The 16,393-nt window shown below is 44.3% G+C and overlaps 1 protein-coding gene across 1 annotated transcript in view; it reads left to right on the top strand.

Moving 5' to 3' along the window:
- LARS2 (leucyl-tRNA synthetase 2, mitochondrial) overlaps positions 1 to 10,615 on the top strand; it is a 141,539-nt gene extending 130,924 nt beyond the window's left edge. The window contains exons 20-21 of the mRNA XM_051961079.1: positions 4,327 to 4,454; positions 10,122 to 10,615. Coding sequence (XP_051817039.1) covers positions 4,327 to 4,454; positions 10,122 to 10,301 — 308 coding nt within the window. The 3' untranslated portion in view covers positions 10,302 to 10,615. The remainder of the gene's footprint in view (positions 1 to 4,326; positions 4,455 to 10,121) is intronic.
- The last annotated feature ends 5,778 nt before the right edge of the window (positions 10,616 to 16,393 follow it).

Genomic DNA, 16,393 nt, shown 5'->3' with positions numbered 1-16,393 from the left:
CTTTTTAAGCTAACATCTTTCCCAGGTCTCAGTTTGACAGAGGCAATATCCAATCAGTGATTAAGGCTAGATAAGGAATAAGGCAGAGAATTTTTACCTAGTTTTAAAAAAAGACAAATTGGGAGGGGAAGGCCCTCAGATTTCTAGCCAAAACTAGAAACAACTGCTTATCTATATTCACTCTGAGCCATCTTGGCTCAAACCATGACTAAGTGAGACATGGCCTGGGATCTATTGTTGGCCAGTCCATAAGAGTCGGAATGTTTGGGTTTACGGCATGGTCCTTGAGAAAGTGCATAGACACTGAAATTTAAAGCAAAATTAAGTCATGTTGCAGACTCATTTGAACCCCTTGAAGGAGTGCCCAGTCTGGAAATAGCAGATTCCTTATTAGTGGAGCAGGTTTGCTCAGGGACTAGACAGAACTTGGTTGTTCATTTGTCAGTTGTTGGCAATGGGCATTCTGCTATAGGTAGGAGGAAGAATAGATGACATCTAGAGTCCCTGCTCCACGATTCTGTTTCTCTTACCTAATAAAAGGCCTTTATTTCATCAAAATCAGCAAAGCCTCATGAAACAAACTGAGTATTTGTGTGTATTTTGTACTCATAAAGGCAAATTACATTTCTTTTTGCTGCCTTCATATATTTTGTATGTGCTCTTGTTTTCCCATAGATTGTATTCCAAGATGATTTTCTTGATTTGGGGGGGTTTCTTTGCACAATCCTTAAACACAGGAAAGCCTTCTCCTAGGAGAGAGAGCTGGCTTTGGATGCAGAAAGCCCAGATTCAAGTCCCTGTCACGACAGTTGCCCCGGCTATGGAATTCTGGGAAAGCCATTTTGTCTCTCTGAGCCTCAGTTTGCTTATTTGTAAAATGGGGATTGGAAAGCTTTCATTTCTTATCACACAAGCTTCCTGTAAGGATTCTGCTCCATACTCACAAGCCCCGTGGGGCTATGATTTGCTGCATCTCTCCCACTGGGGCCCCTCAAAGGCAGCTGGCAGTGATTCAAACAGATGGCGCAGAGCAGGCTTTAAAAGGTACTTTGGCTGGCAGGGGACAAGAGAAGCTGGAGGAACACAGACCTTAAGTCAGTTTTCCAGGAAAGACAGGGACTTTGCCTTAGGGCCACTGTGGGAGGCCCACAGCTTTAGTCCCACACATACACTTGGAGGCTTCCTTCTGACTGCCCCTCCACTCCCTCCATCCCCTTCCCATTTCAGACTGATCCTAGGAGAACACTCTCTGGACGTGCAAGTGGACAGGAGTTTGTAATTGCCTGACAGGAGCAGGGAGGAGATAAAAGTGAACTTGTTGCTTACTGCTGAACAGAGCATCAAAGACTCTCTGTCCAGGAACATAAGTAGTGTTCCAATAGGTTTCTGTTTGAAAGCTGGGCTTCCAGAATTTTTCTGTGGACTCTTTAGGAGGCTCTGCCCAATGCATCTCTTTATATACAGAGTTCTTTCCCTTAGACTTCATACTGCTCAGTTGCCACGCAGGCATGGAAGAATTTTTTCCACTGTACTACATCTAGTAAGCCATAAAGAAAGTAATTTTTCCATGGTAAAGCCCATCATGGAATTATGTAAGTGAAGAAGTCCTGAGTAGCTAAGTAGGATTGACAGAAAGCTTGAAGTATTGATAAAATCACACTCCTGAGGTAAGCAGGAAGGAACTGATGGGGATCGATGTAATCTCTCTGTGGAGGTAATGGGCAGCCCCATCATGCTGTATTCAGTCAAAAATCTGAGGCAAAATTTCCCCCTAAAATTCTGGCTCTGGCCCATACCATCTTAGCTGAATCCTTTTTGGAGTGATAGCTTCCACAGCATACTGCCTCATGGTGTCTTTCCCCTTCCCGTCCCCATACCATGTGCCTCCTCTCATTTCCCCCACCTTCCTTATGGTACCTTTATAGCTACCTAACTCTTTTAGGGTGGTAAATCTCTTTTATTATTTAGCCTACCAGCTAAGGGCATATCCAGCCTCATGGGATGTTCCCTTTCTCCTGGCAAATTGTGAGTTCCTCTAGGAAACTTGTCGTCTTCATCATTAATTGTTAAAAACCCCTTTCCTTGCTAATTATATGTTCTCCCAGCTCTATTTCATATGTACTAATCCTGGTGTCTATTGCACCTCTTTATTTTGTCTGTAACCTCTTCTCCCAAATAAACCTACCTTTTGCCAAAGACAGTGGCCATCGTGGAGTCTTCACATGATTGAACCCCAACATTCGGTGCTTCCATCAGTCTCATCATTTGGTGCTGAACCCCAAACACGTCATTTGGAACTAGAAATTGCTCTCCTAAATCACATCAAAAAGACTGTGAGCAACATTCTTTCTTAGAAAGTCACCTAATCCTGCTTTGGCCAGAGAATACATCTGTCTAAGAGAAGACATTTTCATGGGTCACAGTAGAGGGCCAGAGTACCTGGAATCATGAAGATACTTCTTGGGAAATCTGTTGGCACAAATGCACTTGTTACAGCATTTGGCTCTTAAGTCCTTGCAAAGTGAATAGCACATCTCCTCTTCCTCTCCTAAACAAGATATAAGAACCCAATTTCTGTCCCCCTCCTGCAGGAAATCTGGGCTAATTTAGCTTTACTGGTTATGCTAACTGACCAGTTGCATCAATGATTTGTTTTTTAGAAGCCTGTTCTTTGGCATTTTCATTCATTCAAAATTTAGATATATCCAGATGATCTACCTGAACACAGCTTTGCATGGTTTAGCTCACTAAAATTCTCAATGCTCTTCTCAGACAGAGCTTAAACTCTCTCTCCTAAACCGATGAGTGTTTACTTAACAGTAAAATCAACTGAATCGATTTTCCTTTCCTAGCCTTCCTTCTCTAATGAAGATGCAAATAAATGTGCAAGTATCTGACAGTATACACCAGAGAGCCCAGCCATCCTGCATCAGTGGCTCCTCCACCCCTCCATAGCTGGGAGCTGATCTTACTTTGACTTTTTTGGTGCCAGATTAATTGTTTGGATAAAAAAGTGCCCATTTCTCTATCTAGTTTTGTCTGTTATGATCAGATCTCCTCAGGAAGTATTGTTTTTCTGTTGTAGAGCCTTGGTATATTCCTTGAATTTTTACAGATACATCCAGAAAAATACTTTTTTTCCATCTTATTCCTTGCTGACCATGCAAATTTAGATTGAGGAGGCCTGTTTTTACATCCTTTCATTAAATTAGATTTAATCCTATACAAATTTGTATCTCTTCTTTGTGTGTTTAGAAGATAGACAGAAAACAGCTAGTTATCGGTCAATAATCACAGTAATAATCATGATAACTAACATTTATATAGCACTTACTGTGTCAGACACTGTACTAAGTGCTTTGCAATTATTAACTCATTTGGTCCACACAACAGCCCTGGAAGGGAGGTGCTGTTATTATCCTCATTCTACAGATGAGGAAACAGGCAGAAAGGAGTTTAGTGACATGGTCACATAACTAGTAAACAGATCTTCCCAACCTCAGGTCTCACATTCTACCCACTGTACCCTAAGCATTTTTGGAATATTATTTGACCAATTAATTTTTTGTTATTCTTTTGTAAATGTGTACGATTACGTAATTGGAAATGTTTCTCTGATACAATCTCCTGAGAGGTACAGAGCAAACTTATTCCTTTGGGGCTGAAATCACTCTATGATCACAAGTGCTTACAGAATGATTTCATTCCTCTTACCTCTCTACTATTTGGCTTATGCCACATTAAAGAAACAAGTTAATTTAGATTTGGTGATAGAACAGCGGGACCTGCTTGGCCACAATACTGAAAGTTAAAGCAATATGTAAATGACATTTGAAATGGGATTCCATATTTAGCCTGCATTAATTAAATGCAAAAAGAGTTGACTCAAGATTTCCTAAGTCAACAAGTGAAATAATTGCAGGCAAGAAATGAGTGAAGACAAGGGTTTTATATTGTGGCCTGCTCACAAAAACAAAAAAGGCCTTGCTTCCTCCACAAAATTTCCAAGTAAGAATTGTATTAAAATTGTGAGTTTTGTCCTCTTTTATAAGTCTTTTACGGCAAAATAGTCTAGTTCCACAGAAATTGTAGTTTGAAAAAAAAATCACTATCTCCTCACTTGAAATTGGAAACTAAACATCAACTGTGAGTGAAAATCCACACTAGAACCTCTGTATGTAAGACTATGATATTGCTTCCCCAAAACATTTTTCTGACCAGTATTAAATTAAGCGCCCCCTTGGCAAAATGCTCTTTATCGTGCCAAAAACCTTCTGTTTATTTTGTTTTACACACAGTAAAGAGTCTGTTTCTCTGGCATTGCAGGTCTGGCCCATGTGAAGAATAAGCTCTGTACCCATTATGAGTGGGACGCCGGCATCTTGCGTCAGTCTTGGCCTGTGGTGAATCTCCAACCCAAGCAGCAGCCCGACATCGTGGAGATGGCGATTCTGGTAAAGAAGGCCTTCTTTTTCCCTCTTGTGGGCTGGCAGCAGCCAGATTGCTCAGCACACTGACTAGTCCATGTTGCTCTCATTCCGAAGGTTCCTCGTTAATTCTGTGTATTCTGCTAGGTTTCAGGGCTCTGGTTTCAAACCTTCCAACCCAGTTCTTGGTCAGATAAAAATTAGGAAATCTGTCTCTTCCTGACTTTTGGCCTGATCCATATGTAAGTTATAAGCCTGGATCTGTCCCACTCTCTGCAATGAGTGTCTTCCACTTCTACAAGGTGACCACCTGCCAGGATCTTCTGAAGCATCTCAGCTCAGAACAGTGCAGTCGTTAGCCCTGGAGGGATTGGAATTAGAAAAGGGAATGTCTCATAGTCAGAAATCTCTAATCTTTCCTTCTCTTCTTGGCTACCGAGCTCATCAGAAATCCCAGAATATCCTGGCACTCCCAGGTGAATTGGTTTTCTTAGACCAAGTTTCTTTGGTTATTTGAAGGATATAAAACAGAACATAATTTCCTTGCTTTAGGTGATAAAAGTTGATGAGGTTCGGCACATTAAAATCCAGGTGGCAGATGATTAGGGAACTATGTCCTTTGGGCCCACTCTGTAATCCTTTGGGCCTTTACTGCAGCAAGTTTCTGCTTGCACACTTGCCTACCACATTCACTGTCTCCTTCTCCAGAGCGACCCTCCAAGGGTCTCCTCAAGCCTCCCACCCCCTCCCTGAGGACCCCACCTCATATGGAGACTTTTTTCTGAAAGCTCCTTCTCCACTCTTCCTCCTCTCACAGTCTCACACAACAAGATGGCGCTTTCCCTCTGACATTTCCTTCTGCCTCTGTATAGATTTTGTCTGTCCAGTGATCAGTCTGCCGTCTCCTCCAGTAGAACAGGAGCTCCCTGAAGGACGACGCAGTCTTTTAGCCTTTGAATCCTCAGTGTTTAAAGCCCAGAACATAGTAAACACTTAATAAACACGGGCTGATGGACTGACTGCTTCTGTGGGAATGGGGGCTTGTGGAGGAAGGAGGATGTCATCTGTTTCTTCCTCCCAGAAGGAGAGCAATAGACAGACTCAGAGACAAAGTCCATCTACTCTACTTGACCTCCTGTTTCAGACTGCTCCAAAAGGGTTGGTCCCTGAGGACCCTGAATGTCATGACTGACACAGCGGTTTCTAGATGCCCTGAATTTGAGCCCTCTCCCCCCACCTATTGTTCCCTCTTTTTGTGCCCCATTCCAACAGGCTGGATACTGAAAGCTCTAAGTGAAGATTTTCATAGCCCTAAATATTAGATAGTTTTCAGAATCTTCCTACAGTGGCACCATCTCCGCAGCTTAGAATTCCTTTCCAAACAAGTGAATTTTTCCCTCTCCTCTAAAATCTTCTCTGACGTGGAAAAGAGGGCTGGCAGATGGGATCACTTTAAGGTGGCCTTGGGAAGTTGGCTTGTGGTACAAAATCTGCCTCTTTGGGTACTGCAGTGGGAAAATCGGATCAACAAGCATTTATTATTCAGCACTTTTTAGATGCCAGGAATCGTGGAAATGAGCACAGGCAAGAAGTGTGTTCGTTTGCTGAGTGAGACTAAGAAATCTGACCACCCAGAGGCTGCGAGCCAGCTGGGGTTCAATCCTCCTACATCTGTGTCAACAGTGGTCTGAGCAGAAAAATCAATATTTGCAAAGAAAATGTTTATGCCGGCAGACATGCTCCTTCCCAGCTGCTCTGCTTCTTACTGCCTCTTGGCCATCCACAGCTGCCCTACTCTCGCTCCTTCCTTAATGGCCCGTCCCGCGACTGAGTGCGGACCCACCCTGGGGCATCTGCGGCTCTCAGTGCCCGCTGGGTGCCTTCCTGCCCGCAGCGGCGCAGAGTAGCCTCCCAGGCGTCCATCAGAGTGTGAAAGGCCACGTCCTTCCCCCACATAGCTTGTGCCTTTGGCGTGGCCTTTGGGAGGGTGGCGGGTTGGGTCCGTGCACTGGCGGGGCCGTCGCAGAACGAGCTGAGCAGACTGGCCTGGTTCGTGTGTAGGGGACCAAGATGGGAGGAAGATCGTTAGAAATGGTTTGGATACTCACCTGCCTTGTGCCCCTGAAGGGCAGACAGTGCTGGGGAGTTCATAACAAAGGGTCAGGACTCGGGCCTAATACATGCCCATCAGAGAGAATTTCATGTTGTTAACATGAACTCTGGTCTTTGCAGCCAACTCAGTTCCCCTGGAAATTGGGAACAAAAGCCCCAGTTCCTGTGAGGCCTGAGGACTTTGCTTATGGCTTCCCGAGTCCTGAACAAAAGGAGAATGGCGGGTGGGAAAGGCCTGGAGAGCTGGGGCATGTGGGCCTCTCAGCCACAGGCTCGGCCGCCAGAGGAGAGCTTTGCTGAGTGCACTCACCCACACCTTGGTTCCAGATCGTCAGCTTCTGCAGAGATTCTCCTCAGAATGAAGGAGTTCAGTGGTGCTTTTTGCTCAGAGGGAATATTAGTTCACTGCAGCCTGCAGTTTGTTGCTGGATGCTTTTCCTTATCCTCTTCCCATTGTTAGCAATGTGGACCGTCCCTCTCCTCCCATTCCCCGTCCCACCTCCCTACCATATGATGCCCTGACTGTGGAATATGGTGGTTATTACTTCACTGCGACTTTGCAGTGGATGAGCCTTCCCTTCTCCCTATAAGGCTCTTCTGCCTTCCATGACGTCCGATTCTGTTCAGTTCAGGTCAAGATGATATTATTTTAATGATGCGGCTTTTTCTCATTTTGATTCTTTCGCTTACTTTTATACTCCAACAAGTCAGTGATCTGACTCTACACAGGAATTACTTCCATATCCATATCATGCCCTATCATGTTAAAATAGAATCCGTTTCATGTTTTTGTGATGCTGTTCGGTGCTCTTCATGTCCAGCACCATTTGATTCTTTGGTCAAAAAAAGTTTTGGTGCTACGTCGGCGTGAGACTTCTGTGTAACCCACAAATCTTTGGCCTCTTTCATTCTTCCGATATTTCTCGTCATCCTCACATCTGATTTTACAGTGAAGTCGCCACAATATATGTTGGCTTATTTTGGAAGAACTGATTAAGCTCTCCATAGAATTTCTCTCTCCTTTTCAACAGATGTTGGTACGTGAACTGCCTCATTTTTCTGGCAGTCTTTTTTGCAAATGCATATTACCATGGGCCCTACAATACAAACATCTGATGAAATAATGCTCCTCGCTGTCTTTGGGTGCCTGATAAAACTGGCCCCATGAGATGCTTCATTCCCTCTCTCCAAAGAACTAAAAATCATCCTTCTGTTCAACTGCAACTTTTCCTTCTTTTGTTTTTATTTCTATTGAGAATATTCAGATTAATAGGATTCCTCTCTTCTAATCGTGTGTCTGCTTGTTGGTCACTGGGCAGAGATTTCACATTTTGCCCACCAACAGCTAACTTAAAGGGATGGTTTTTATTTTGTGGGTTTTTGTGACCAGAAGATTCATCACCAGGATACTGGTGATGAGCCTTTCTATAATAAGCTAAACTGTCCTGATTCTGGGACCCTCCTCCAGGGCGGCAGAACCTTCCAGAACTCATGGTTCCTAGGCAAAGCCAATGAAACTGTGGGGAGCATTGCTGCTCTGTGACTTTACCTGCTACTTAAGTAAACAGTAAATACAAGGTAATTTCAAAGGAAGAGAGTAACCACTGGAATCAGTAATTATTCATAATAGAAATTCACAGTTTAATATACAATCTTTTACTCCTCTTCTACATTGGCTATGGAAATGTTCATTTTATTAAAAAATTTAAAGAAAATGAAAAAAGAAAAATAAAGGCTTTCTATGAGATGCACCTTGAAAAAAGCTAAGGGCCTATGAGAGTTGGGAATAAAAAGGGAATCTCCTCCACATGTGGCTCACAGCCTTTGTAATCACACAGAATATGCCAAATTCCACAGAAAAGCAGAATATGAATTACTTTGATTAGAATGTAAAGTAATCTTTAAAAATATGAACAAGTAAGCTGGAACCTGACATGAAGGACTTTAAATGCCAAACCTGTAGGGTTTCTATTTTGTCTTAGAGACAATGATGAACCTTTGGTTTTGGTTGTTTGCTTGGGTTTTTGAGACAAACAGGGTTAAGTGAGTTGCCCAGCACCACATAGTTAATGTCTGAGGCCAGATTTGAACTCAGATCCTGCTGACTGCTGACCTGGGGTCGTCTCCTGTGTCTCCCAGCTGCCCTTCTCTGTAATTTTTGAGCCAGGGAGCACACATGATCAGATCTGGATTGCAGGAGGATTTTCTGAGAGTTGTAGAGAAGGAAGAGGTGGAAGCCAAGAATCCAAGTGGGAGGCTGTTAAAATGGCCTGGATGAGAAGTGATATGGTCCAGAACTGGGATGGTGGATTCATGATTGGAGAGAATGCAGTGGAGATAGAATTGAGAGAACTTTGTGACTAATTAGTCATGGAGAATGTGAGGAAATGTGAAGAGATAAAGGGGACATTGAGGTTGTGAACTTCAGTGGAAGGATAACAGTACCTTCAAAAGAAAAAAAATGCCACAGTAAATTTGGAAGAGGGGGCAAGACTTAGGGAGAAATGATGCTGTTTTGGACATGTTGAGTTATGGAACATCCTGGTGGAGATGTCCTGCAGACAGTTGGTGATGGGAAGTTGCAAAGGGGCAGGAGCAGGAGGAGGACCCACAAAGGCCAAGGGAAAGGCAGAGCATCCATGACAAGAGGGGGTGACTGACTGCCAGGAGCTTCAAAAAAAAACTAAGAATAAGGATTAAGAAAAAGCCATCATCAGATTTAGCAATTAGATCATTGTTAAATATTAGAACAAATAAGCAAAAAGCCTCAACTACGGCAGTGCTCAGTGTTCCGGCCTGCTTGATTGCACTCTAGCATTTTAGAGGCTAACTTCTAAGGAACATATCAGGTATAATCTACACAAGACCAAAAAATTTCAAAGGTTTCTCAGAGAACTATAAACTGCAAAAAAGGTATTACACCGTTGGAGGGCCCTTCCTCTGGGAGCTTTCTATATTAATGAATCATTGATCCAGCTTTTATCCTAATCCTGTATGAAAATTGAGAAAGAATTCATTATCATGTGTTTTTTGGTAATTCACCAAATAGATTTTTTTCTATTAATTGATGGGTACCTAGCACTACGCCAACTGCTTGAAGTTTCTAAATCTTGAAACAGGAGTTCATTCTGCGTAATTTGTCAGCTAGATTCACCAGAAAACTGGAGATTGCCTATTTCACAGGTTTCTATTAAACATTAAGCAAAATCCCCTGGCAAAAATGGCTCGGTTTCAGGCCTAGTTGATGACTGCTGAGATAGTTATCTCCAAATGGCTCCCTGGAGGCAGGTTCACCTTTGCGGGACTGGAAATAAGGAGCTGCCTCATGCCGGCAGTTTTTTAAGTGCCTTTCCCCAAGCCCTTATTTCCATGGAAGACTTTAGACAACACAAGCTTTTCCATCCCCAAGGTTGGGTTGAAGCCTTCCTTAGCTCCCCCATTTCTACTTGATTCCTCTCTGACTTGACTTGGGTTTTTTCCCCCAAGCCAGCCCGGGGCAGTGGGCAGGAAAGACCAGGGAGCGCACCCCATCAGCCCCCCCTCACAGTCACCCTCATTGAACTGGGCTTCTCTCCTTTGCAGATCAACAACAAAGCTTGTGGCAAGATCCCTGTGCCTCAGCAAGTGGCCCGAGACCGGGAGAAAATCCACGAGATAGTTCTCCAGAGCGAGCTGGGAAGGCAGCTCCTGCAGGGCCGGACAGTCACCAAGGCCTTCCTCTCTCCACGTACCGCACTCATCAACTTCCTGGTGCAGGACTAAGTGGGGTTTGGGGTCTCAGCCTCTGACTCTCTGCTGCTTCCCAAGGAAGTCTTAGCAGGGTGCCCGCAAGGAAGGGAGAGCTGTCCCAGCCCTGGTGTGAGAAGACAAAAGGGGGAAAGGGGAGAGGTCCTGCTACTGGCTTGATGGCTGGGCTGGAGGCCAGAGACAAAGGGAGGGGCAAGTTTCCTGGGCCTCCCCACTGCAGGGGACCACGGTTGGGCTTCAGAACCGGCCACCCCATGACACCAAAAGGAGAACTCGCTACCATGGGCACCAGGTATTTCTGCTCTGATGGATGGTTGCCGGACTGTGACTGGTTAATAAAAGCGGAGCTCATGGTGAAGGGACAAGCGTGATTCAGGCTGCTTTCTTGCCAGGCTGGTTCAAGCTGTGATTATCTGTCTGTGGGGTTGTTGCTGTTGCCTGGGCTAGTGAGGGGATGATCAGTCCTGATGACGGGCTGTTGGGACCACACTCCCAGCAGGAGTCATCCAGAGCCTCGGGCTTCTCTGTTAGGAGGACATGGGGAGTGACATTTGGCCTCAAGTGCTGAGGGCCCTTTGTGGTTTGGCAAGTTTATCAGGGAGATTCTTTCAGGGTAATTCACTGATTTTTCTTGGACAGTGGATGCAGATGTGAAACGTCAGGTATGGAAGCACAGCGCGGGGCAAGGCTTTCCTGCATCGTCAGAATCATTTATTTGGGGCATGTTGTCTCTGAAGGAGACCATGACCTCAAGGAGGGAATGCCAGGGCATGCAGGTGAACTGGATTTTAGTGAGGGAGAGCTGGGCAAGGTCACCGGCCTCACTTTACCTTCCAGAGCAAGCTGGGTCCAGTGGCCAGATACAGAGTAGGACCCTGTGCAGAAGAACACCTGGGGCTTCTTAAGCTAAGGTCTTTAACAGGTCTCAGTTTGACTAAGGCAACACCCCTCAGTAATTAAGGTAAGAAATGAGGCAGAGAAAAATAAATGGTGCCTTAGAATTATGCAGAGAGGTTCCAGGGTGGCCGCTCCCTCTGGGAATTGGACACTGAATTGGGCAGAAACATTAAGAAAATATAACGTGGACGTGTCCTGCAAGGTACTTTTTTTTTTAAGCTAAATGTGTAATTCTTTTATATTTATTTCCACAATTATCTTGGTGCTCAAAAAATCTGGTCAAAAAGAAAAAAAAAATGAGAAAGAAAATAAAATGCAAGCAAACAACAAAAAGAGTGAGAATGCAATTTTGTGGTCCACACTCACTTCCCACAGTCCTCTCTCTGGGTGTAGATGCCTCCATCCCAAGACCATGGTACTTGCCTGAATGACCTCATTGTTGACAAGAGCCCCATCCATCAGAATCAATCATCATAAAATCTTATTGTTGTCATGTACAAAGATCTCCTGGTTCTGGTTCTACTCACTTCACTCAGCATCAGTTCCTGTGAGTCTCTCCAGGTCCCTCTATATTCATCCAGCTCGTCCTTTCTTACAGAACAATAATATCCCATAACATCCATAGACCATAACTTATTCAGCCATTCCCCAGCTGATGGGCCTCCACTCAGTTTCCAGTTTCTGCCACAAACATTTCTGCACATGTGGGTCCCTTTCCCTCCTTTAAGATCTCTTTGGGATACAGGCCCAGTAGTAACACTGCTGGATCAAAGAGCCCTCTTCCTCTCAATCTCAGATTGTCCTGGATCCTGTTGTGATTTGGAGCTCTTACAGGCAGAAGACCTGCTTCCACTGCATCCAGATCTGCCATTTCCATCCTATATGACATCGGGCAAGGCTGGGACCTCGGATTCTGCGACCCTTGGAAGGTGGCTGGGCCAGGATCCACAGCCCCGGTCTTCAGGTGGACTCCTTTTAGGCCTGCAGAGAGCTTCCCCTGCAAGAAGTCTGTGACTGGGTAGAGCCCTTTTCTCCATCTCATTTATAGATGGACCTCCGAGGTCCTGAGGAGTGACCTGCTTTGTCCCAGGTCAGGCGGAACCTGCTCCTGCTTCGGTCACCGAACGCCCCCCTCAGACGTTCGGAGGCTGGAAAATCTCGAACAGAGCTGGAGTAGCTCCTGGCTGCGCCCTCGACGTCCTCTGCTTTGTCTCAGCTCCCCATGCTCCTCACAGACCCAGCGGCTCGTCGGAGAGACCAGTCCTGCCAACCGCATCCAGCGCCTCGTGTTCCCTGATGGCAAGGGACTCGAGACCTCAAAGCTAAGATCTCTGTGGTGCTGCAAGATGCAAGAGGCGGCTTTGGGCCAGTTTCTATGCTTCAGGAATGGTGTGAGTACTCCCTTTGTGACCTTAAGAACAACAACAATAATAATTATATATATATAATATAGAACAATAATAAACAACTAGCATTTATGCATCTCTTTAAGTTAAGGTTTGCAAAGCACTTTATAAGCACTATCCCACTTGGCCCTCACAGCAGCCCTGGAAACAAAGAGCTGCTAATATTCTTACTTTATAGATGAGGAAACTGAGACTTTGAGGCTCCTGGATGGCTGGGTGGCCCAGTAAGGAGCAGCTTTGGATCGAGGGTAAGGAAAATTCAAATCCCTTATCAGATACTGTCAAATTGTGTCACTTGGGACAAGTCACTTAACCCTTCAGCCTCCAATTCCTCATCTAAAAATGGGGGTATAATAAGGCAGATTGTGCAGATCAAATGAGACAATGGGTATATGACATTTTGCAAACCTCGCAGTGCTATGTGAATGTTGTTTCATCATCATTATTATTAAGTGACTTGCCATACATGTGAGAAACAGGTTTTGAACTCGGGCCTTTCGACGCTATACACGCCCAGCACCGTTCTCTGCACTACCTTGGAGTAGTGACTTCACAGATAAGGTTTGAGAACTCCATCTCTGCACCTGGTACTGAACCTCTGCAGACTTTGCCAGATGGGACTCCGGAAAACACCGACCATCTTGAAGACCAGGTCCGTTCTTGAAGCTCTTTCCAGCTAGGTAGAACTCTACAGAGTTCTGCCCAATGGTGTAGCCTTCAGGAACACAGGATCTCATCAATGGGGGAGCACCTGGACCAGAGTCAGGAAGACCTGAATTCAGATCTAGCCTCTAGCTGTGTGACTGGGCAAATCACTTAATCTCTGCCTTAGTTTTCTCATCTGTAAAATGGAGTTAACATCATCATCTTCCGCCCAGGGTTGTTGTAAAAATCAAATTAGAACATTTGGAAAGCGCTGGTACATAGTAGGCAATATGCAAACACTTATTTCCTTCCCACCTTTCAGAAATAAACAGACCTGGACGTTGACCTTTCTTCAAAGTAGCCTAACTGGGAAGAAAATTTAGACCTCCATCAATTTATCTCTAATCCTATCTTGTCATCAGATTAGCCCTATTGATTTAAGAAACACATGCAGGAAGGCAGCTGGCTACTGAACCAGCTAGACTTTTGGACTGACTCCAGCAGCATCTCCCCTGTGAAGTCTTTACTGTCTGTAAGACGTTCAGGAATAACATCAGCTCCTTCATTTTCCAACATAAAGCAGAGTTGTGAAATCCAAATCATGAAACCCAACCGTAGCCTCCGGCTGTCTGATTCCCAGCGACTTTATTCATGTTCGAGAGGGGGCTAAGTGCACCGGGAGAAAGAAGGCTCTCGAGATGTCTAGAAACGAATCAATACGATGTCATTTTTCTTTGGAAAAAATAGGTTAGAGAAGTTGATATAAAGAGAAAGCGAAGCCTGGGAAATTCGGAAGGCAAAATAAGAGAAAGGGATCTGTCTGGCTGCTGAAGGAGATCAAATCAATTTGAAGGAATTGGAGTCGCCCTCGAAAAATCAATTTGTTTGTTGAAAAGCTATATAGAGGTGTTTCATCTCTTTATCTAACACTCTAGCTCAATTTGTAGACATATCGTCCCCCTCCTTTTTCTTTCTCTCTTTTTTCTCTTGATCTGGGCATCTTGCCACCTGACAAGAAAGTGAGTGACATCCTAGTGGCGGAAAAAAATCTTCCCAACAGAATTTAGGCAAAATTGAAAGAATGATTCCATTCTTCCCCATTTACTTATTACCCCTGCGATTAGAGAACCACCTGAATTACCTTTGCTATTATAATTACTTTTCTCTAAGTTGTCTGCTGTTGATTGTCCCCTCCTGGAGGGCATATCTCATCTGCTTAATGACCTTTTTATGCCCTATGCAAATTGGTAGTTAATAACTACCTTTTGACTCATTATTAGTCAGCCATCTTCCAAGAAAGCAGAGAGGAATTCTGGATCTGGAATAGAATTATCAAGGCTGATTTCTCCTCAAAAATTCTTACTGACTCCTGCTATTCTAGCTGAAGAAAATGTGGGGTGCTTAAGCCTAAATCTTGGGGGTACAAGCATTATTTTTTTTAAATACAGGGTTACCTCGGCACTCATCCTCTTTAAAGTTCCTTGAATTCGATATTCATTGTATTTCTAGTAGAAAAAAATGCCTCAGCCCTCAAGGCTTGCTGAGCACCCCTTGGTTGTGGTCTTGGTTGAGTAGTGAGCTTGGCCTGGCATACTGCCCAGCCCCCACCACTGCCCTTGGCTGTGGGCAGCTGCTCCCCGATAAAGATGGAAGTACAGAGGAGCCCCCCATGCTGAGGTGGTGTGAGTCACTGGGCAGGTCTTGGGGCAGTTCCTGCAGGAGTGTATGCTGAAAGTCATGATTCCTCCCAGAAAGTTGGGTCAGGAGAGGAGGAGCCGAGCTGGATTGGGCTGGGCTGGCTTCTTTCTCCGTAGCTGCCCCTTTGAGAGATTTAGTGAGAAGGGATGGTTAGGCTGTGGACTGGACATATATTCCTTTGGGGGGAAATTTGTTGTTTCCACCACACATTGTGCCTCCAGAACCAATTCACCGTAAGTACCGAGGTACCACTGTACTTAATTTCACTGCTGCAGTATGTGTGAATGTGGCTGTAGAAACAGCTTTGAGAAAATAAAAGGCGGCTCCTTTTATCACTTTATAATCACTTATAAAAGTGATTATAGTAGTTGACCTTCTCTAGAAAGTCTTTAGAATTCAATTCAGGAAATTTTTTTTAGATTCTGAATATATATAAGACACTAGTTTATAACAAACATAAAACAGTTCCTGTCTTCAGGGAACTTTAATTGGGAAGATTCTTTTAGAAATCTCTAAACCTCGTTCAATCAAGTGACCTTTTAGGAAGGCAGGTGCCCAATTTGGATATTCATCAATGACATCCGCAAGAAGTGCTGTAAAATAATGGGACTTTGGAAGCTCTCACCAAGTATTTGTTGAGCACAACAAATATTGATTGTTTGAGTCACTGTACTAGACACTGGGGAGAAAACAGATAAATAAATGATGGTCAACTTTCTCAAGAAGCTTACACACTCACTCTCTCTGTGTGTCACTGTCTCTTTGAGTCTCTGTGTCTCTGTCTCTCTGACTCTGTCTCTATCTCTGTCTTATTGTCTCTGTCTTGTCTCTTGTCTCTGTCTCTCTGTCTCTTTCTATCTCTCTCTCACTTGTCTCTGTCTGTCTCTCTGTCTCTATCTCTCCCTGACTCCATCTCTATCTCTGTCTTTCTATCTCTGTCTTATTGTCTCTCTCTATCTCTCTTGTCTCTTGTCTCTATCTCTGTCTCTCTTTCTATCTCTCGCTTGTCTCTGTCTGTCTCTCTGTCTCTATCTCTCCCTGACTCCGTCTCTATCTGTCTCTCTGTCTCTATCTCTATCTCTCTTATCTCTGTCTCTGTATCTCTCTGTCTCTGTCTCTCTCTCTCTGAGTTACTGTCTCTATCTCTATCTCTTTTTTCTGTGTGTGTGTGTCTGTCTGTCTTTCTGCAAGGCAATCCGGTTTAAGTACTTGTTCATGATGACACAGTAAGTGTCAGATGTCTGAGAGCTGGTGCTTTATCCACTGTGCTACACCCACCTGCCCCAAAAGGTTGCATTGCAAGCTAATAGAAGAGGTAGTGATGGTAAGATTAATTACAGGCATTAAGAGAAGTCTTTAAGTTTTCAAAACACCTCCCAGCCATTATCTTGTCTATTCACACAGTTAATTAGTAACTGGGGCAGTAGTTGAGCCCAGGCACTCTATTACACCATTTAGCTG

Source organism: Antechinus flavipes, chromosome 5 (genome assembly GCF_016432865.1).
Source record: "Antechinus flavipes isolate AdamAnt ecotype Samford, QLD, Australia chromosome 5, AdamAnt_v2, whole genome shotgun sequence".
NCBI lineage: Eukaryota > Metazoa > Chordata > Mammalia > Dasyuromorphia > Dasyuridae > Antechinus > Antechinus flavipes.
This window is presented reverse-complemented; position numbering and strand designations above follow the sequence as displayed.